Source organism: Lycorma delicatula, chromosome 6 (genome assembly GCF_047948215.1).
Source record: "Lycorma delicatula isolate Av1 chromosome 6, ASM4794821v1, whole genome shotgun sequence".
NCBI classification, from domain to species: domain Eukaryota; kingdom Metazoa; phylum Arthropoda; class Insecta; order Hemiptera; family Fulgoridae; genus Lycorma; species Lycorma delicatula.
The window spans coordinates 164,498,369-164,523,063 of NC_134460.1; the positions used below are offsets into that span (position 1 = coordinate 164,498,369).

Here is a 24,695-nt window from a genome sequence, read left to right on the forward strand (position 1 = left end):
TTACACACTTTATTTATACAAACTGGCAGCACTGGTAGGTACAAAAACATACAAGAGTAAATAGTAAATATTCAGCTTTATTAATAGTTTAATAGATATTAATACTATCTAATAACTAACCTAAATAATAAATGAATAAAATTTTAAACATTTAAAATGAATTATAAAATTGATAAAGATAAAACAAATTAAATTACCAACATCAGTTGTAAACGTTTCAATGTGAAAATAACGACAGGTACCAAGTTTTGGTTGGCCAACATGTGTATCAACACTTTGTACAATATCTGCACCAGTTACACGTGCAACTCGTTCCAAAACACTAGGTTTAACGTTTAATATGAGGGTGATGCCTAAAGCAAGCAATGATGTCTGGGCGAGACGTGATACATTTCGCTGTACTAATACAAGATCGGGACTCATAGCAGCTATTCTTGCCATTATATGTCTAAGATATTCACGTTCCTAATAAAAAAAAAAAAATAAAATAAAATAATGTAACATGTGTATATTGTTAATAGAATACTACGGTTGGCATTTTTATAAATAGCCAATTGATTTTTCTTTTACTACTCATACACATCTTAATGAAAGTCTGGCAGTCCATACATAAATATCTTCCTTTATTCAGAAATAATCATTTTATTTACTTTCTCTAATTTTAAAAGTCACTGATTGGTATGATCTCAGTCTCTATAAAGATTAATACTGCACCGTTACACCTTTAAATGAAATAAAAAGCAGCATAGTTAAATAACAATTTTTATTTTTTGTCTTCAGTCATTTGACTGGTTTGATGCAGCTCTCCAAGATTCCCTATCTAGTGCTATAAATAACAATATGGTTGATTAAATATTCCTTCAGCCAATGGCATTTGCATATATTTCACAATTCAACTGTACTTATGCAACCATATATGGTCAGTGAATGAAATTTGGACCAACGAAACGTGCATGCATGCAGTAGTTTCACATAATGGCTGCTAGATAGAACATAGATTCATTATCTCCTTTTCTTCACTCAATATGGCACTCGGGTTAGATTTGACAGGCACCCGCCTCATCGAGGGCCCTTCAAAACTTATTTGTTCAGGAGACCTGAAGGGGATGAAGGAGAGGCAATGACTGACGGTTGTTAGTATCCATTATAAGCATAATGGATACTAATGTTCTAGTCCTGCTAGGACTAGAACATTATTTCATAATGTTCAATTGTGTCAAGATATAGATTATTTTTTTTGTTGTAAATAAGTAGAATACCGGTTTATTTATTTATATCAGTGCATTTGTAATTTGTTTCTGTAACAAGAAAGATGTTATGCTGACTATATTATGCGTTTCAAAATGAATATCAGGGTTTTACAGTTATGTAATATTTATTAAATTGTATTTACTTGATAAAGTATACATGAAATAAAAGAATAACTCAACAAATTTTTCCTATATGCATTCAATGTGAGGACCATTCGTCACACAGAACATGTCCATCCTATAGAGAGTTAATCGTATACTTTAATCAGCAATTCTGGAGTAATTGATGTGACAACTGCTTCAATTCTGTGTCTCAAGTCATGTAGGTCAGCTGGTAATGGTGGCACAATCCTTTATAAATCCCCAAGGAAAAAAATTGCATGGGGTCGGATCAGATGAACATGGAGGCCATGGCAAACAAGCCCTGTCTGGTCTCTGGCAACCAATCCAGTCACTGGGGAGAATTTCACTCAACCAATTACATATAGCATTATGCTTATAAGGAGGCTCACCATCTTGTTGCCAAATAAATCTCTGTAGTTTTTATTGCAGTTGAGGAGAGCTATAGTTACAGCATATCAAAATAGTTCATTCTAGACAAACATGCTTCCGCGAAAAAGAACAGCCTGTAAACTTTCCATCGAGATACAGCACAAAAAACATTCAGTTTTGGGGTCTGACACAGCAATATTTCATGAGGATTTTCTGATCACCAGATATGCACCATTATTTGTATTAACTTTTCCATTAATATGAAATATTGATTTGTTACTGAATACGACATGATAATGAAAATATTAATCGTCACAGTGCATCATTTCATTACAACATTATCATTAGAGAAGCTAGCATGTAAACCATAATCTGTAAGCTTTACAGCTTGCAACAGCTATAGACAATATGGATGTAGCTGTAAGCATTTCCTTAAAACCCTCCACACAGATGTCACTGGAACTGCTTATTTGTGGCTAGCCTTCCTAACAGATTTCCTAAGACTATGCACAAAAGACTCTTACACGTTCAACATTGTCTTTGGACAAACTTGGTCGTCCTATACTCTTCCCATTACAAATACAGCCAGTGGTTTCAAATTGTTTGTACCATTCACAAATCTTATTAATCGAGGGATCACAACGAAACTTCAATCGGAATGCACATTGAAGGGAAATTATAGATTCACACAATGCAAACTGCAAAATAGAATTCTTTTTGTTGGGGGATTGCCATCTTTGCAACTAGCGCTTTCAAGCGGAAGGTACAGGAAACAGTTTATGAGCTTACACACAGCTAAAATTATTGAGTTGCTCTTTCATTTAATGTATAATTAATCTAACTTGAGAAATATTAATATTACTTAAGAAACTTGAGAAATATCACATAGCTTTAAAACCCTGATATTCATTTTGAAACACCTGTACCATATGTATTAATCTATATAAATGGTTTGATGCTGTGTCCCATCCGAGTAATAAAGAACTTAAGTAGCTAGAAAAATATATTTTATATATTCCCATCACTGTGTTTGATGACAGATTTCTTGGTGAGATGGTTTATTTTGTCTTTTCATCCTAAAAATTACACTGCCTGTTTTAATCTAACGAATTAAGTTTTTTTCTGAATCTCTGTTTATGTGAGATGTATTGTTCATTTTAGTTATTTTTATTTTCCTTTATACCTACTTTGTATAAAAGTGAATCAGTGATTGTACTATAACCATCTCTGTGTATGGTGATTGTTTTGTTTTTTCCTTGAAAACATTCCCTGTTTTTGTAAGTTGAGTCAAGACCTAGGTTCTCTTTATGATGAAAAGGTATCATGTAAATAAACAGTATATCATCTATACTGTTTTCTGACTCCAACCTGTGTGGAGTCAGTATATTAAATGTTTTCTTAATGAATAGAGGGATAACCTCCTGCAATGTAATGAGTTCTACAGGCCCATTTTAATTATTAAATATTATATTACAAAAAATTTAACAGTAAGTTGTAATACTTTACCTGCAATAGAACAGGCTCGAGTGACATAAATCTACCTTCAACTCTTTGATACATGATCGCACATCGAAGTAAAAGAATGCGTGGATTAAGTATACGGGTATTCATTGCTTTATGAGTGACATTTTTTGTACAAGCTACACCACCTAGAATGCAACATTCGTTACGAAAGCCTCCTGGCACTTTCTTTAATTGCACATACCTAAATACAAATTTTACTTTATTATAAAAAATCCATAAAAAAACATTCATTTTTTACAACAATAAAAATTAGATCTGGTATATCTATTATTAATGCTAGTCTGCACAGGTATTTTTTCTCTAATTGTGTTTAGTCTCAATTGTAGACAGTAACTGGTATAATGAATGATTTTCTTTACAGTTATATTGTAACTGAATGATACGGCACAATTCTAATTTACTTACTTGTACATTACTCTTTTCACCTGAAAGTATTATTACATTTCACATCCCCTATCATGTAATTCAAATATTTTAACTTTGCCTTTTTTCAACACATTTATTTCTAATTCCCAGAAGCCAGAAGCTTCTGAGTTTTAATTTTAAAGCTTTTATTCAAAATTTTAAATCTATATCTATGCTAAAACAATTTTTTTAAAGCCAAAACGCTCCTTCTGTTTTTACTCTGATTTTATCTTCCTTAATCTATCTATCACTGATAATTTTACTTCATAATAAATAGAATGATTCAACTTCTAGTATATAAATCAATAATGTCAACTACTGATGACATGTATGTGTAACAGAACCTATATGGTATACCTAATCCAAGTATCATCTATAAATGATGACATCATTATAAACTTTATATCAGCTTCTTAAAATGTTTTGATATATTTTTTCTTTGAAAATGTGTTCTTAGATGCGTGCGTGCATGCACACACATACACACACACACACACACACACACACACACACCACATACACACACACACATACACACACACACACACACATATATATATATATATATAATAAAGACATATTTTACTTAAAAATATTATCTTTATTAATCTCTTGGGTTAACCTATCAACTATACAGATTATAAATTAAATTCACTACGTTTCACTTACAATTCTCTAAGCTTCCTCAGGTGACAATACACATTGATACACACATCACACAGAATTCTCTTGCATACTACAAAATTAACTGATTTACTCATCCTAGATAACGATATTTTGTCCCCACCCTTACTGCAAAAGATCCCCTACTTATACTTGACTCCTCTATCTTTAGATAATTATATGCAACTCTTTATGTAACCTGATTGCTATTTCCTGTATATTGAAACCTTTACAATGAACATATTTTTCTAAAAAATTACAAAACATAAAACATTTTTTTCCTTAAAACTAAATTTATAATATAAATATATAATTTAAAAAAAAATAAATAACATATGTCGCTTAATCAGGCTATGACCATTCTATTGTTGACAGGGTTTGTATTTTTCTTGATATATATAATTTCTAGAGTGGTCCTTTTATGTATATTTTGTTCTTTGTATAATATTTTGGTGCTGTTGAAATCAAATGAGTGTTTATGTTCTACTGTATGTTTTGTGAGCACTGTCACTTCCTTTTTCCTATATTTATGGGCTTCTACTTATATGGTGAATATGTTGAATTGATTTTTTTCTATCAACCAACGTAGTATACAGTATTTCGTGTGAAGTTTGTAACGCTGTGTACATTGGACAAACATCTCAATACCTTGGGCACACAGAACAGAACTGTTGCATTTTAGGAAGATCCCATTAAGTGTCCAAAAAGATTATTACTATTTATATTTGTTCAAGGATATTGAACAATATCAGGAGATGCAGTTTGTGTAGTGGCTGGTGTGAAGCCTATTGATGATATTACAGCTAAAGAACAAAAGAAGATACGAGAATTGAGAAAGTCAGGTATGTGTAGGGACAAGGAAACACTCTAAACGACTAGAGAAAGAAATCACTGAAGAGGGCTTTGAGGAGAGGCAGAGAAGATGGGATGTTTCAATGAAGAGAAGATACATGTTCTCTGAATGTGATGGAACGATGTAGAAGAAACTGGCTAGCAGTAGACCACATACGACTCAGACGTTGACAGGGCATGGACACTTTAATGGTAAACTCAACAGGTTTGGATTAGTACTGAGTTTGCCAACTGTGTGCAAGTGGTGAAGAAGAAACAGCTGAACATGAGCTCCTTGCAAGCAAGGAATAGGAAGAAAAAACATGGCAGTTTATGTGACAATTAAGAGAACTGAATGTTAGATTTAACTTAGAGGATATATGTGGCAACAAGATCACATACAATAAATTCTGTAGGTATGTTAATCTGTTAATTAAGAAAGGAAATGACAGAAAATTAAGAAGATAGTCCAAGGGCATGTGGGGCGTGACAGGGAAGATGTCCGTCTATTAAAGAAAATTTCTGATCTAGGTACCCTAGTTAGTGGCAGTGTTTAGAGTAGGGTTAGGATAATAAGTAGTAAAGAGATAAATACATATTACAAGTAGGTAATTGATTGATTGCTATGAAGAGTTGGAGAATTTGTAGATTATCGTAGTGTAGAATAGAATTAGGTTAGAAACTAGCTGAAGATTATTTGAAGTTGGTAGGCTCTAAAAAAAAAAATTATAAATGAGAAAACATGGTGAAACAACACAAAGAAGAATGAAGAAAAGAAAAAAATTGATGACCAAGAAGAATGAAGAAATATAAAATCTCATTGAAAGGTGAAATCGAGTGCAACAACATGCGTAAAAATACCTCAGGAGGCCAGAGAATTAGCGACTGATATGTCTATCAGTTGTGGGTTCGATGAAGGCTGAGGGGACATCTTGTCCAGTGCCAAGTGTAGTGTTGCACTAAAAAGGTATGAGGGCTTGCTGACAAAAGCCAATGGCTTAGAAGCAGCAGGGGGGGAGGACTGCGGGATGAGTCCCGGATTATTCATGCTGGATAAGTCCCATGGTGGGAGCCTCTATTCATCATTAAAGATACAATAAATACATAATGATGACAAGCTTAGTGTTTAACTAAGCCATTTCAACTAAGCACATATTTTTACTAGATTATATTTCAGAAATTTACAATCAGATGACATTGAAATTTTCAGACTGATTATAAATTACTAAGCTTTAAAAAAGCTACAAACAACCTGAATTCAAGTAATACTAATTGAGTCGTTTGGTTCCAAAACTCACTCAGTCCATCTTTTAAAAAAAAATTGATAGAGATCTATTCTGATATTATTTTTTATAGCCAACACGGCTGTGCAGTTGTTTTTTCCTAAACCCACTCCAATTCCCTTAAAATAAGTGTAAAAATCACTTTATTTTCCAGAAGCCACTATATGCCATAAGGAAAACGTAGCAAAACCCACTATATCTGATCAATTTGTACTGCAACAAAATCCACTATGTCCAACATATGTATAATTGAATAGTACTTATTGTTTGCAAAAACCCATATCCCTTATATACCTTTGTTAACATTTATTCACAATAATTAATTAATGTTATGACATATAGGGCAAAATTGGGGTTATTTTTATTATTTTTACAGTGACCATTTACTGGTGCCCTTGCATCAGCTGTTCCATACAATCTTGTAATATTAAAAATATATAACTCCTTTATGTTGATGTAGCTGCAAATAAAGTTAAGAATATTTTATGTGTGTTTATACTGTTATAGCAATATTGTTTTTGTTACCTTACTTTATGAATAACAAAGATATTATTCAGTGTAAACAGATTAAGGAAGTATTGCGATCAGAAAAGAACGAAAAAAGCTTTCTTCGCCGCACTATTACACATTTCAATATTAAGTTTTTTGACACCTAATGCTGATGCTTGCTCAAATTGTGCTTGTTCTTTTTTTAAAGACAAAATTAGAGAATTAAAAAATATACCTGAAAAAATGCAACTCAATTAAAACTTAAACTTAATAAGGCAAAGGCAGATGCATTTCGTAAGTTATTATGAGATCACGAAAATGATGTTAAAATTTGAAGTTTCAATGTTCAGAAAAACTTAATCTTGTCAAAATTACCAGACCAATCGGCATATTACACATGACAAATGTATTTGTACAATTTTACCATTTCTGAGGGTTATTAAAATCTTCACTGACCAAACAAAATACATTTGCTTACGTATGGTTAGAAAATGAATTTTCAAACTCATCTAATGAGATTGCATCATGTATTTAAAATAGATTAAAAAATACAGACTTGTCTACTTATCACACAATTGATTTGTTTGCAAATAGCTGTGGTGGCCAGAACTAAAACAGTATTTTAATTGCTATGCTATGTTTCTGGTCCCACAAAGAATTCGCTCCACATATTCAAAAAGTTCAAATCACTTTCACAGTGGTAAGACACTCATTCTTTTCTCCAGATCGAAAGTACTAAAGGAAAGTTTGAAAAAACAACAATTATTACTCACAAAGAGTAAACTGATAATTGATAAAAAATTCCACAGTAATCAGACTTGATGAAGACTGCTCTGTACATAATTTTAAAAAAAAGTGTGTAGATGTTACGAAGAGACCAGCCCAATGCCATTTGAAATTCAAACACTTTATTTTTTATTCAACGCTTTATTCAAAATTCAAATGCTTTAGTTTTTCTAAAATATCTTCCTAGTGGTTGAGTTCTTGTTTGAGGTGAGCCTAATTACATGTCAAATATAGGGGAAGGTAAGGGAATTTGCAAGAGAAGGAATAAAATTTGTATGATGAAATTTGAAATTTTACTGAACGGTAAACATTAAAACTAGATATATTAAAAGATATAAGATTTTTTCTAGCTAAACATTATGGTGGAAATTGGAAAGAAGGTGGCCAGTTTTTATTTAATAGAAATTTAATGGATGTAAATACCCATGCCAACAATAATAATTCTGCGGCTAATAACTCTGATGAAGATAACTCCAGTGAGGTAAATGACGGTGATGATGATATAATGATTTATACTATTTTGAGATTGTTATTTTTTATTCTTAATTACTATTATTTATAATTTGTAATACTAAATAAAGTGTTAAAAAGTTTTTGTCAATTAAGTTTTTATTACATGATTTTTACTACATTTTATAATAATTCTGTAGAATGTTAAATGAACATGTATTATTAAACACTTTGTATTTTTTGTAATTTTAAATTATGTAGTTTTTTATTGTTTCTTAACCTAATGATAAATGCAGTAAAAATTAATTTTGTAGTTTTTTTCAAAACTCTCCAACATCAAAGTTCTATTCCATAAGCCCCTTTGTACAATAATTTTCCACATGTATTTATAAAATAATGGCATAAATATTTTTGAAAAATACAGGGCTTGTTTCATTTAATTTTTTTGCTTAATAATAAAAAATAATCATACTTTTCCTAGCAGCAGAGATAAGAGATTTCTGTGTTTTTCTCCACCTCACTTTCGATGGATATAATGAATTTTGGAACCAGATCAAACTCAATTATTAAACAAATAATTACTTTGTTCCAACTTATAATTAGATGTTCATTTATTAAAATAGCAACCTCAGTAATAATATTATAACATTAATGTTTATTTTTTATTGTAATATCTGAAATGAATTAGAAATTTGTGATATAAGTGATGATATGAATGTAAAACAGCAAAGGTACCAGCAGCATACTGATAGAATGAATTACACTACACACATATAGGAAAAAGTGTATCGGGTTGTTGATGGAAAGAATATTAGAAAAGTTTGAACATAAACAAACATTATATTTCTGAAAAACACATGGAAAGTGATATGATGGTGAATCATCTGTTTTTTTTTTTAATCTTGTCATCAATTACACGTAACAAATTTCAATAATCAAAGATGGTGGATGTCTGCTCCATTCATCATCCACATTATCAGGTCTATCAATCTTCATTATGCAATCACATCATCTCCATACCGTGGAAACACTAATTGCATTTTTTCAATAAACATCTGTTGAATTTGAAGCAGTTTACTGTTCTTTGCATTGAAGTAACGAATCAAAGGCCAAATTTCACACGCAACTAAACTTGCATGTACACACTTGCAAGGTGGCTCAGCATGTACACATAGAATTGTGACTAGCACTGCAGTGGCAATATTTAGAAATGGTACTTACATTCTGGGTACACCTCAAACATTAGATTTGTAAATATTTTGGATTTTATACTTACATATTTAGATTTGATATTTAAATAAAACAATTACATAATGTAGTTTATATTACTTAAGCTTACTTTAAATAACTGCATAGATATTTTAAAATTAGATTTATGCATGAAAATACGAGTACTTTTTTATACTATTAATATAAAGTTAGTACAGTTTGGTTATTTTGAAAAGCAGGGTTGTCCTTTTCTATCACAAAACTTTTTACATTCGTTTTCTTTATCAAGACTACTGAAGTTTTCAATAGAAATGTTTTCTTATATTTGTGTTAAAAATTATTTTTTTGTGTATTATTATACTTACAGATTTAACCACAAAATATGTTACCTATCTTATTACTCAGAACAAGAATGAGGCCGGCAAATTATATTACTGCAAAGTAAAACGAAATAGATAATAATTTTATTTACTGTAATTAGGGGAGGGTAAAATAGATTTTTACACTTTGCCATCAAGTAGAACAGATACAGGCATATATAATTACCAATAAACGTCTTTTTCACAGTATATTGAAATACTGGAGTAGTTTTATCTGAAATGAATGAATACATATATAGTTCCTTCACTTCCAGAACTAAAAATTTTAATATGTTAAATTAATTACTAAGGTATAAAATAAGTATAAGTTACAAATAAATCTTATTATAGATTAGAATTATGTTTAAACTCTATCTACCTCCTAATATCCATATTTTCAGTGTCATTTCTTAGATCTGGCTTAATAGTATCGACTACTTGTTGAGCCAAAGGTATAATAACATCTGACCAAGACTGTGATAACCCCTCTGAATTTAATAGTTGACTTAACAGATTTTGATTGTGTAGTTTAAATGCATGTCTGAAAAACACAATATTATTTAAAATTATTATTAATGTTAATTGCATTGTAACATTTCATTTTAATAAAAAATAATAAGGTTACTATATATAATTATTTCATTTTACAAACCCTCTGAAGTTTAAAAGTTTAATAAAACAGAGATTAGACCACCACACTGGAGAATAAGGTTAATACCAGTTCCGATCAGATTACATGAGTAAAATTAAAATAAAAAATTATGAAATTTTAAATTGGCAAACTGAATAGAATTTTATAAATACTAAGATTTTAATGAGTTACTTTATGAAGTTTTTAGTAATTAATGCAATAGTCTTCAGCGTCTGGTGCAGCTGCTCTTATCCTGCCATCAGCTAATGTTATTGCCAAGGGATTTTTAAAGTAGACAAACTTGAAATTAGAATGTGGTCAAAAAGTGTGTTGGATTTGAATTATGTTTGCTCGTTTAGTTTATGTAAGACACTGTATGAGTGTGTGTGTGTGTGTGTGTGTGTGTGTGTGTGTGTGTGTGTGTGTGTGTGTGTGTGCATGTGTGTGTCTTTGAAATAACCAGTAAAATAATCTAAAGTAGAACTCAACACTATAAAACTGTTTTATAACGCTGTTAAACAGCACATAAAGACTGTTTTGTTTTTTAATGAAAGAAAAAGTATGGTGCTCGCACAAAGACGGTTTTGTGTCCATTTTCAAACTTGGTGGCGCCCTCATTTCAAACAAAAGATAAGACTTTATGAAAAAATTATCTAATAGTGATGATTCAGTATTTGAGAGTAAGCACAAGTGGCCTACCAATGTTCATTCTTCACAGAATGTTAAAGCTGTCAGAGCAGCATTGCTGAGGAAATTGGGCAAATCAACAAAAAAGCAGCAGCACAACTTCGGATTTCTAGATGATATGCACTGCAACTTTTAAAAATTAATTTGCATTTGCATTTATACAAAATAACAGTGTTGTCTAAACTAACAGTTGACAAAAAACATCAAAGAATGGCATTTGCTGAATGGGCTGTGAACAAAGACGTATTGTTGAACAGTGTTTGGTTTTCAGATGAGGCACATTTCCACCTACACGAGGTTGTTAACAAACAAAATGTATGTTTTTGGGCTTCCAATAAGCCACTCGTGCTTCATGTAAAGGTGCATCATGCCAAGAATTATGTATGGGCTGCTATCTTAAGTCATGGGGTAATAGAACAACCATTCTTTTTTGAATAAAAGTAAACAGTGAACATTATCAAAACATGCTGCGTAATAATTTTGTTTCTCAGCTTCTTGCAACAGGGTTTCAATTAGAAGATGAGTGGTTCATGCAGGATGGAGCCAGACCACACACAGCTAATGTTGTTTTAGACTTTGTGCATGAAACTTTTAATGCAAATGTAATTTCAAACCGATTTCCTAATCGTTTTGCATGTTTACAGAACTGGCACATGAACAGTCTTGATTTGAATCCATCAGATTATTTTCTTTGGGAATTTCTAAAGGAAAAGATTTTCCAACATCCTCATACACTGATGGAACTGCGAGTGCTGATCATTGAGACATGCAATGAGATAACTGAGGATATGTGTTGTCAAGTTATGAACATAGGAGTTCATGTTGAAGAAGTTGCTGGATGTGATGGTGGTCATAATGAACTACTGATAAACACAAAATAATCTCCAGGTATATAGTAAACATGTTGTATTTTACTTTTCAGTATTACTATTAAATAAATATTTTTTAATAAAAGCAAATGCTGGATCATTTCGTGCACCATCCTGTACCAAACAAATACTCCAAACAATTATACACAGAATGTCCCTGGATATAAACTGAACTTCTGATTGCACAATATTCTACATCAGTTTAATAAACACAGTTTTAAAGCAATTATAATAAAAACATAAATGCCTTTACCACAGCGACATGGAACCAACACTTGCCAATAGTATCACACCATCATCCTGACCCCTGTAAAGGAAGACAACTAACTGCCTTGTGATGATTCTGGTCGTCACAACCCCCATCCATTCCTATCCCTGATGGGCTCCACCAGAGGTCATTTAACATTTAAACCCTCAAAACCTGATAACACATCACAGTCATCAGTTTGGCTTCTGTCAGGATGCCACTGATGCAAATATCTTGGCAGACATTTCCATCAGTGTATTTATACAACTTACTATGGCTTTTGTATGGTCTCTTCCAACCACAACCACCTACCGTAACTTACAATCCTCAACTATTAAATTAATCAGTTCGCAGAAGCGTAATCGCTCCCCTTTCTAAAACATCAAAGGTTTAACACAAAAACCCTTTAATAAAACTATACAACTTCAATTAAACTATGCATCAGATCAATACTTGACAGAGTCTTTAAACACCAAATAAACTATTTTCATACCAACAAAACAAGTGTTGATCATGACAATTTTTGCCTACAATTCAATTTATTCAAAATCCTCTTGATTTACTTAAAAACTCAAGAAACATATTCACAAATTTAATAAGCCTCTAATGAAAACATATCCTTTATTCTAGTTCACTTTCAGGAGTAAGGTCAATGCATACATCCTCCCACATCACAGTTCCATCACAGATTTCTCCACACATCTATTCTCATTTTAATAGCAAATATCTCACCTACCCAGGGCTTGATCTCAAAATGCCTACATTGGCGAAGTAAGCACCCAGGTGGGTCCATAGCCATCCCGATTGCTGTTCTATTTACACATAAATAACAACATCAGAACCCCTCAGCCATCCCCTGAGGGCTACGAATCTAAGGAAGCCCTAGGTAATTTAATGACCATCGTTGATACACAAGGTTGTCATCATGTAACAGCTGGTCTGCCCTTGAGCAACATCATCGTTGTTTTTTCTAGGCTAAACACCATGTTGTAAACTCCACAACTGGAATATCTTGCAAGCCTGGGCTGCCCTGAATTTAATCTCATTCCTCAAATCTCCTTTAACCAGTAAAGCCAATCATCCTCAAACATGATGACCAGGCAATCATTGGATAACCTAAACCGCATTAAAGAACTGAATTCAACAACCCAGATTCAGAGGTCCTAAAACATTGCTCGGTGGAAAAACTTTGAATACCCATTTTCCTACTTCAGAGAAACTGTCTCAAAGAACGTTGTCTTGGTTGTTGAAATAACCACATAACTCATTCAGCTAATTTTGTATACGATCAGGCTTTTGCAGCTGAAACAGGGCAGAGGGCCAACACAATTAAAAGCCCCTGATATGTCCAAAAAGATATCAAAGACAAACTCAGACTCACTAGAAGAAACAACACTCATAACCTTAAGAACAGCATCTTCTGTTCCCCTGCTAGGTCAAAAACCATACTTATAATCCATCAACAACTTTCTAGAATTCAATCTATGAGTAACATGAAGATACAAAACCTCAAAAACATTCCAATAACTAGCAGGAGTGTTAAAGGCCTATAAGAGAAGCTCACAATGGGGTCCTTGTCACCACCTTTACACAACAATTTAAGAACGCCTTTTTCCAGGAAATAAATAGCCAGCAAAGAACATCCTATTAAAAATTCTAATCAAAGTACCAACAAAAATTCCAACAGAACAGACAATGAGTTTCATTATCATCCATTGAAATCCAGGGCTTGATCCCTACCAAAAACACCAAATTACCAGACATACCTATGCCTCTGTAATTCCCACAGATAAAACATCAAAGTTAAAAACAGCAACTTCCTAACTTAATCTGAGCAACATAAACACCTTGAGAATTTTTTTCTGTTCAAACTTAACCGTGCAATGAATTAAAATGCATCTCAACAGCTTGCAAATAAGTTTTTATGACTTTTTAGGACACTTCATGCTTGTGACCCTCATCACCGCAATGCACAAAGAGTGAAGCTTATTGACAGAATTTTGATCTACGACCAAATCTACAACACTTAAACATCTCTGAAGATCATTGTACTCCTTGAATGTACAAGAAGAGAAATCCACAAACAACCTACCCTCAGCAATAAACTTGTTAAAACAAAGTAGGCTCAACTTTGAATTCACGTGATACCTTTGGGCATCATGTTTACCAGTTTTGAACTAAAACCTGCACTCAGATGCCTCATCCAAGTCAGCTTTTTGTTCCTGTATGAGAGACAAAACCTTCTCCTCCTAGGATATAGATCGTCTATAGAATAGACATGAATCGAGACCTCCTTTTATATTTCTGATCCACCTTGACCTCCAACCTTTTACTAATGACGGATTCTGAAATGACTGTCTTTTTGTCATCCGCTATGACAACCAGACCTTTCATGGTATCCTTTACGTTCCTAATTTTCAAATTTGACCTCAAGCTAATCTATCTACTTACTTGCTGATATTTACTATTTTGTCAGGCATGCCCATTAATGTGACAACTGTCTGCAGCAAGATATGGGCAGCCGGATGCCTGATTGTCCTCCTGTCAATTTTCACACCTTTTAGCCATTGCTGGATCATTTATGCAAGTGCTGGATCATTATGAAAACACTGATTATGGCTCGTGCTCTGAAAAGAGCGCAAGCAGGACTAGGGCGAACCCATGCTTGTAAACATTAACAATCTACTTGTACACAAAAAAGGATCACATCTTTAATATACTTAAACATTATGAAATATATTAATAGATGAACAAATACATTAAATAAACAGGAACAAGTTGAATCGATTCACTTTTCAAATGCATTCTAAATCTGTGTACCAGAAAACTCAAAAAACTGCCAGTAATGACATTATAACTAGTGTTAGTAAAAGAACAACATTAATTAATTAAAATCACAAACCAACTGAAAATATTTTGCAAAAAAATATTAAAAACTCTGTATTTATAAAAATTTATCATTTCACAGTTTATCATTTCAAAAAATTATAGTCAGTCATTTTCATCACTGATTATCATGGGCAGAAACAGAAAAAAATGGTTCACAACATTTTTCAAACATTAAAGGATGAATCATTTCTTGGGAAGCACTTCTAATTAATTCTGGAAACCAACGATGTTTTTTTCAAAGAAATTAAGATAAATTTGATGCAGTAGAACACATTTACTTGTAAAATCCTGCTAACACAAGTATCACTTATACAATAAAAATTTGATTGTACAATATAAAGAGTAGAGACTGATGAGATCACAGCAATGTAATCCACTATATTATTAACAGATCTCTTTTAAGTTACAGTAACTTCTAATAAATACTTACGTTAATGATTCAAATGCTTCTTTCTCAGCATTATCTGGAATCTGTCCTGAAGCTTTACTCCAGTTGACAGCACGCATTTTATCTTTAGTTGCATTTCTATAAGTCTGAACAACATCTTGCACATAATTAAATTCAGACACTCCATTCTTCTGACTCTCACCTTCGGCTGTAAATAATAATAAAAATAATAGACAAGAAAAAATTAATCATAAAAATGAAATAATCAAAAAACTTTTTAAAGACTTGAATAGATGTAACGCCATGTTTAAATTCAGCGGCTCAGTTTTTTACATCCAAAACAAAATAGAAGAATCTCTTAAAACAGAATCCAACACTTTCTATTTGTCTGGTGGGGTTAAATTTTATAAAACAATGTAATTATAACAGCTCAAACTTCAATTTTATCCATTTTCGAACTGAAGACATGTGTGTGTTCACATAATATTAGTACTTGAATATTAATAATGAAATTATGTGACATTTAATTTAAGATGATTACACTTCAATATTAATATTTATAAGACATATTAATCGCTATTTTTTTTTAATAATTTCTGAACAAAAAGTACATACTTATGAATAAGTACGCACTTTGTGTTCAATGCAGATATGTATGAATAAGGTTTTGTTGCCGATAAATTTTTGTGACAGATGACTCATTTATACGTAACTTATGGAGGGACAAATAGAGGTACTGTCATTTCACTGGAGTGTTAGTGGTAGGTTCACTAGCCATATGAAATGGCACTATCTATACTTACACCATCTCTGTGGCTTAAGTCATACTTAATTACATCTGTGCCAAGCCGAGAACTTTCCAAACAACACTTGCACTGTAAAAACTACTTTAGTCTTTAATGGGATTCATCTGGTAATATTTTTTACTATCGTACTTTCACTACAAAGATTTTGAAATAACTGAGCTACCACCCTAAATATGGGTTATTTAATTATATACTTCCATCATGTACCCTATAGCATTCCTTAAATGTAACAGTTGCACAACATTGCAAATGTCTCAGGAAACAAAATCCTGGAAATTGAAGCGTGAAAAGAAAAGAACAATAACATGATACGATGAAAGCCACGTTTAATAAATTGGAGACCAGTGGAGTTAAATAATATTAAATGCAGTTTTACTGCACTGCTGACATATAATTGCTAGTATTCATTATAAGTGACATCACTTAAGGAAAAAACTAACCACTCAGTTACAGACCTAACAATTGCAAGTAAGAACATAACGAATTACACAAGTTCATTCAAGCAGGGAATATGGCTTTCATATCTGCTTTATTCACTCGTATGTAAACTCAGTACAAAGTTTAAAACTGAAATTATCTAATAAACTATATAGAGAAACTGTTACAAAGTACAATTAAAACCCCAAACTTTAAATTATAATTCTATCACAAATTTATCTAGATTATCCAGTAAAATAACATAATTTATAAATAAAACTTACATGTGCCAGACTTTTGTCTTTTTGGAGGACATGGAGACATTGTGGTTGGAACTGGTCTACTTATATGTACAGTACTATCTTGCAGATTAAGATCCAAACAAAATAGTGATGCAGAAGAAGGTAAACTCATTTCTGATTCAGAATCTATAAATAAGAGAAAAAACAAAAAAAATAGTTAATGATGAATCAGCTATTCATATGAAGACATGTTGCTGTAATTTTTACCATAAATAAATAATAAAACCAAAATTATAAAAATAATGTTATAGATAAAAAATGGTTATGGTGTTCCTTAATGATTCAATAAAAATGATTAGTAGATATTTCTAAAATCAGATTGTTTTCTGTTTACGCCATGCATAAAGTTTCGTTATTTCCAATGAATTCAAAGCTAGGGTTGGGTCATGTTGTTATCACAGGCTTGATATATTTATTACTATGTTTCGTTTTGGGCTTGTCTCATGTGTATCTGTTTGTTTTATTCGAGCCCTGGCGTCAACCAGACGGCGATTTCTGTCATTCTAGTGACCGCGTGTTTTCATTTCTCGCAAATTTATTGCTGCTCTCATACACTCCCTTTTGCTTCGTTCACATACTAATACTTGCACACATCTCCTGTTGCCAACACACACTCTCTTAGATCTGCCTAGGCTCGGTTTCCCCTTCTTTTCGTTCGCACAATCTTTTCGGCAGAGTTGACCTGACCTTCACAATGTAAAGACGCCTTTTACGTTTCGCTCTCAAGATTTATGCTAATATCTTCATCACCTTCATACTCACATACACGGTGCGGTATTCCTGTGTCAAAAATATTTTCTAGTTCTAGTCGTCAGTTTTTCGTGATTTCACAGTTTTCTATGTTCGTCCAGTCTCGTTTCTTTGTTAAGTTATTCTTCAAATTCACTATATTACGTCTATGTTGAAAGTGCGTCAATTAGTACAAACTGCCAATTATATCGATGCCAAATCTTCCCTAGATGCTGCTTACTTTTTCATCGATGCAGAATCTCTCCAAACTCATTGCTACATTTTTGAGACGCCACGTCCTGCTCAATCTCTAACCACGTTCTCACCCCCCCGCATTCCTGATAGACCACTGCGGACTACACCCAGGATTACTGTATGTATTCATTCATCTTCATTCACGAGTTCGTCTCTTGCTAATATTTGTGTGCTACAGGCAAGTTTAATTTTCATAATTTTTTACGTTAAACAGTTATTTTATCATTACAAATTTGTGGAACATTCAGTTCATCGTACCTTATGCATTTTCAATTTCAAGTTTAGTTTAAAAACCATTTATTCACTTAAACCATTTTATTCACGACAGGTGATTTATATAAGATTGTGTCATCGTTCAGCTGCAACCTATTTTTACGTGCTTAATCAATTTCAATTTGTTGTTATTGTAATTAACTCTATCATTTAAATTCTTGTAACTTGTTAATCGCCAAGATTAATTCTTTTCTATTCATGAACTGTAATCATAATACTTTTCTTAAATTAACCTAAAGCAAATTACTCCTGATGCGCCGTTATGTTTTAGGACTTTGTAATTTATATTTTTCAAGAAAGCTTACTAGTAAAGAAACTCTATTTATATGTTTATTAATTTCAATTGGATTATTGTAATTAACTCCTTTTGTACTATAATATTATTGTGGCCTTTTTCTACGTTAAAACTAGAATTACATTTTTATATTATTTAATGCTAAGTTTGTTGTTCATAAATCAGGAAAGGCCAGTGCCAATTAAGATTTACTGTAATTTGTTTTTCTAAGCTAAGGACATCTGTTCTTTGTTAATTTTCAATATTACAGCATTTGTCAGCAATGCAATAGTTTTTCAGACATGCTATGTTTATTTGATGTTTTGTTTTTCTAAATATATAATTGTAAATCTCATTTAATATTATTATTATTACTGTTATGCTGATTTCAGTTGATATTCTTATGTATCATTAAGTTATGTTAATTTCATAATTTCTTTTAGTTTTTAAGGTTATGATTTAACATAAGTTCAGTTGTTTTCTTTCTCATTAAAGTCCAATTTCTTTTGGCAAATACGAGCTGTTTTTTGTTAACTTTACCCAATATTTTCAGTAAAAGAAAATTAAACATAATTGTATTAAATAGCTTTATAAAATCGTTTTTACATATAATGTAGGATGATCTACCCATATACTTTTATAAATAAGATACGAAACATTCTTCAATTTAACTGTAAAACTATTTTGTAAACTAATGCAATTTTAAAATGATTTTTTAAAATATTTTTTCTTTGTTTATGAGACACTAGCAATAGTATTTTAAGCATTCCTCTAAATTTTGAGCTTCCTTCTGGGAAGAGATCTAACTTAAAAACTTTATTAGATAACCCATCTTATTAAGCATACAAGGATCAGTCAAATATAAACTGGACTTAAGTCTTCATGGTCTGTGTATGAACAAGAAAGGGATATTGATGGTGGAGATGGATGCTCCAGCCGTCTTGCCATTAGTGTCTCTTTAGTTAGTAAAGTAAGAGGTTCCATAGCCAGTTACACAATATATTATAGTGAAGTTTCTTACAAATGAAGGCATCAAAGCCTCTGAAATTTTGTTTTGACAAACTGAATTTTTTGACTACGTATGCAGTTTGGTGATATGATGTTGTCATGCACCCGAGTCTACAAGTGGGCCAGTAAATTTAAAAGGGGGGCTTGAAGTTGTAGATAATGAGTCGCAATAGATGTTTAAGGAGGAGTGTGATGGATGACAACAATTGACTGATCTGTAACTTTAGTGAAGATAGTCAGAACCTTACAGTCTAAGATATCACTTCAGAAGTTGACATCAGTTATGGAAAAGCCCATTCCTTTATCAGAGGGAATGCAACGAATAGGGAATAATTTCTTGCATCGAATAGTCATGGGTCCATCACTACATACTATTGAGTGAAAATCAGCAAGTATGGAGTGGTGTAGAGTCGAGAGCCTTGTTCTGTTAATGTGAAAACGCATTCATCAACCGGAAAAGTCCTCCAAACAGTCTTTTGTTGTTGTGTTGTTAATTATTAGTTACTGTTTATTATTATCAATATTATAGCACTATTTAAAGTTTTTTACTGCATGCATTATGAATGTAATATGCAATAAAACTGTTAATGCAGTGCGTTTTACCTAATTTTATTAACACGATTTCCCATCACTGCAACTTTAAATGCTTATAAATTGATAATGAAGGCAGTAACAGAAAAATGTGTTTCCCTGTTGTTTTTCTTGAAAAATTTTAAATCAAAATCAAATGTCAACCTTCCTATTTAAAAAAAATTAAGTTTCATTCAATATGATGGACAAAAAGTAAAAACCCACCATACAATGCACACTTTTTTTTAACTACATAGAACCCTATTTCTTTCTGCTTCTGAATATCTCTCAGATATGCAGTATAGAGCTGTTTCCATACTTAAATATCACCCAGTATATTTAATATTAGGTCCCCCTTGCAGCTTCACCCGTGCTATATGATGACTTGCATTTTCCATAGCGATCAATCTTTTTATCTCGTATATTTTAATCAACCAAGTAGAGGCAGGTGCAGCCAGTTATACATACAGTTATGGTGGCAGTGGTTGTGTTGGTTGAGCTAAAGCGCCATATCCCTTCACACTCCTTAAAAAAATCTGAATTAAAAAAAAAACTGAAAATGGTTTTTAAATATTTATTTGAAGAGTATTTGCAAGCCCAAATCTACTGAATATCTCGTTTACAATACTTGGGACTGGGAAAATTTACAATCATTGTTCAACATTTTTTTTTACCTTTCTTCATCCCCTTTCAAGGTGAACTTCAAAAATCAAGAAATTGGATTATTGACAAGAAAATTACACTCACCCAAAGTCAGGTTGATTTCTTCATTTGTTATTGAGAAATTAAAAAAATAACAGGGTTTCAAAAAAAATTCAAAAATCCATTTTAAACCTTGAAATTTGGAATTTCAAAAAATCTAGAAATTGGTTTTTAGAAATTCATAATCATTCAGTTAAAACCCAACTCACACAGTGATAGACACTTACAGTTCACAATTTATTAGTTTGTGTTGCAACCAGCAAATCTCCACGACTAAATATATTTAATAGATCAGCACTATATATATACATATAAATTTTTTTTTTGAGATGAAATATATCTACAAGTCTTATCAGTTATCCTAAGAAACAGGGTAAAAATTTGTTTGCAATTGATCTGACAGTTTTTTATTTTATCTTGAACCAACAAAAAACTCTCTTCCTCTTTATATAATAGTATAAAGATTAAATTAACTTATACCTACTATTAAGTAATTACAACTTGTCTAATTACTGTCTTTTGATGGTACAGTAATTAGATAAGTAATAAACTTACCATATTAATTCCCAATAATTGATTTTTGTGATATCCCACATCTTCATTTGATATTGAATTGTATAACTACATTAAAATATATTATTTTAATAACTTGTCATTTTATTTTAAATCGTTTTCTCTTGTGAAATTTTGAATTGTATTATGAGCACATATGTAAATTTTGCTGTCCAATACTGGAATGATTTAATTTTTAAAACCTTTTCAGAGAATTTAAAAGTTAAAATTTAATTAATTAATTTTTAAATATTTAAAGGTGTTAAAGATTAAATAATTCCAATACTGGACAGCAAAATTTACATATACGTTCAAAATACAATTCAAAAGAGAAAACAATTTAGAATAAAATGACAAATTATTTTGTCATAACTATATTCTCATCATAAATAATATTATTATTTTAAATAAAAACATATTTTAATGTAATTACAGAATTCAATACTAAATGAAGATGTGGGAATTAATATGATAATTTTAACTTATCTCATTACTGTGCTTTAGTGGTCTACATTTCATATGATATTAAATTTTTTAAACACAGTAGTTGATATATTAATGAATTATTTGAATTTTCCAAAAAAATATATACAGTGTTTCATTTTAATCATCCGAGACGATTTTCTCATAAACTATAGACAATACAAAAAAATGACTTAAATAAAAGTTACTCAGACTGGAGGGGGACACCCCATGGTGACCTTGGATTTGCATTCATAAAAATTTAAATAGCCCATTTTCACATAAGAGAAACACTTACTATGGTATGATATATATATAGCTGTTATTTATTTGCAAAACAATAAGGTGGTATTAAATAATGAACTGGAATATATAAAAAATATAGCTTTGCAAAATGTCTACAATAAATCTTATATTGATAACATTTACAGGGGATATTTAAAGAAGAAATATATTTACAAAAACACTATCCTTATTTCAGTGAATAGTTCTAAAAATTATGACAGAAAATATATTTTATACAATTATATAAACACAAATAAAATAGTGAATGTCTGTAATAAAGAACAATATACAATTGCACATAAACCAGTAAATAATATTTCAAAAAAATTCTTTAATTATAACAATAATTATATTCACAGACTGTAATGACATATATGTATGAAAAACTGATAGATCATTAAAAGCAAGGTTCTCAGAACATCTAAGAGCATTTAAAAATAAAAATAAAATTTTTTCAAATATGGGAGATCACTTGATTTCAAATTATACTCGTATATATACACACACAAGGTCTGTTCAAAAAATACAAAGACTAACGTCATAAAACAAAATGCACTTTATTTAGAAGTTACTTGTCTGGGTCCCCTTCAAAGTACTCTCCTCCTCGACGCACACACTTATCTCAACGGTGTTTCCACTTTTGGAAACAGTCCTGGAAAGCTTCTTTTGTGATGTCCTTCAGTTCCTTAGTTACATTTGTCTCAATCTCGGGAATCGTCTCAAATCTTCTTTCTTTCAAAGGTCTTTTGAGTTTGAGAAACAAGAAGAAGTCGCAAGGAGCGAGGACAGGTGAGTAGGGTGGGTGGGGAAGAACAGTGATCGAGTGGTTGGTCAAAAACTCACGAGTTCTGAATGCTGAATGGGTTCGAGCATTGTCGTGGTGAAAAAACCAGTCACCACTCTTCCACATTTCTGGCCTTTTCTGCTGCATAGCATCCCGCAGACGTTTGAGAACTTCAATGAACTTCTCTGATGGTCAGACATCGATTTGCCCGAACCAGTGTATTGATTTTGCCTACGTGTGAGTCAGTTGACATGGAAGGACGTCCAGGACGCTCAACGTCTTCAATCGACTGATGACCATCTTTAAAACATCCATGCGCTTAAAACATGTTGCATGCTTCATAGCAAACTTGCTGTAAGCCGTCTTCAGCACATCAAAAGTTTCACTCACTGATTTTCAGAGTTTAACACAAAATTTCACAGCAACTCTTTGCTCATTCAAGTCACTCATTCTAAAATCCCCCAACCGAAAAAAACACACTTCACAAACAACCGCGTAGCTAAGCAATCAATAATGATATTTGCAATAAAAAAATGCGTTGTAATCAGCTAATCCGTGCAATTCACACAGTCTATGTATTTTTTTAACAGATCTTGTGTATATATATATATATATATATATATATAAATATATATTTATATATATAAGAAATGAATTTTGCAGCATGTGAAAACTATTATCTAGGATTTAATAAACCTAAAACTTTCTGGGAATACAAAAAATAAAAAAAGTAATACAGAAAAATAAAACAAATCTAATATAGTCACTGGCTGTCTTCTAATTAGGTTTCCTAACTATTTAAAAAGGCAACCATTTTAATGTCACCTAATAATGTCACCTAAAGGGAATATTGTGTTTAAAACTACTGTCAAAGAGACTAAAAGCAGCTCAAAATAAATCTGAAAGTTTCTACAAATTAAAAAACTCAATCGTCAAATTTTAATTAATTTTTCATCAATGAAAAATAAATGAATCAATTTACCGGTAGTCGTAGAATCCTGATGATGAGTTAAAGGAGCCCAAAAGGTTTCTTCTGTATCAAGTTCTAAAGGCTGCTGTGCCTGTGCCTGTGCCTGCGCCTGTTGTTGTTGTTGATACGGTGGAATGGTTGGTGAAGGCGATGGTGGAGACGATCGGAGACGATATAATGTATATCCATCACTGAAATCGGTTGTTTCCATGGCAACTGATTCCAGGTATCCTGCTTCTAGAAGAGCCTGACCCAATGCTCTACCTTGTTCTCTAAATACACAATAAATAATATTAAAGTCACGCTAATATTTAAGTTACCTAATTGATTACAAAAAATCACATTCGTACAACAATAAATTAGAAAATAAAAATATTAATAACTGTTTATGCTCTCTACATGTACACTTTTCCCACAGATTTCAAGAGGAATAGATTCTACAAATATTTTACAGGTGCAGATACAATCTTCACTATACGTGGCAGGCACTTGCTGTGATATGCACTGTACTACCTTTTCTGTAACATTGCATTCATTCAGTAACTATGTTTTCCATAGTGCATAATAATTTTTAAATAAATGAAAATAAATTTTTAAAATTATACATAACTGAAATTATTTTTTCCAATTTGTTATTTATTCTACTTATTTATTTATTTATTTTGAACAATAGTTAGAAAAAAAATTAATTAAAGTTACTGTTAAAAAAGCAATTACTGTTTTAGTGCAATTAATATAAAATAAATTTGTACAATAACTCATACCTATAAACAATGATATTATGTAAAACCAATGAATAATGTATAGTATATGTATAATGTATAATAGATAGTCTATTATTTAATCACATCTTA

At 31.5% G+C, this 24,695-nt stretch overlaps 1 protein-coding gene across 5 annotated transcripts in view; it reads right to left on the reverse strand.

Moving 5' to 3' along the window:
* fab1 (1-phosphatidylinositol 3-phosphate 5-kinase fab1) overlaps positions 1–24,695 on the reverse strand; it is a 143,638-nt gene that overhangs the window by 86,321 nt on the left and 32,622 nt on the right. For all 5 annotated transcript variants that reach the window (XM_075369033.1, XM_075369031.1, XM_075369034.1 and 2 more), the window contains 6 exons: positions 23,854–24,113; positions 16,960–17,103; positions 15,495–15,660; positions 10,121–10,282; positions 3,249–3,447; positions 198–465 (listed from right to left, as the gene is read on the reverse strand). In XM_075369033.1, the coding sequence (XP_075225148.1) occupies positions 198–465; positions 3,249–3,447; positions 10,121–10,282; positions 15,495–15,660; positions 16,960–17,103; positions 23,854–24,113 (1,199 nt within the window). The remainder of the gene's footprint in view (positions 1–197; positions 466–3,248; positions 3,448–10,120; positions 10,283–15,494; positions 15,661–16,959; positions 17,104–23,853; positions 24,114–24,695) is intronic.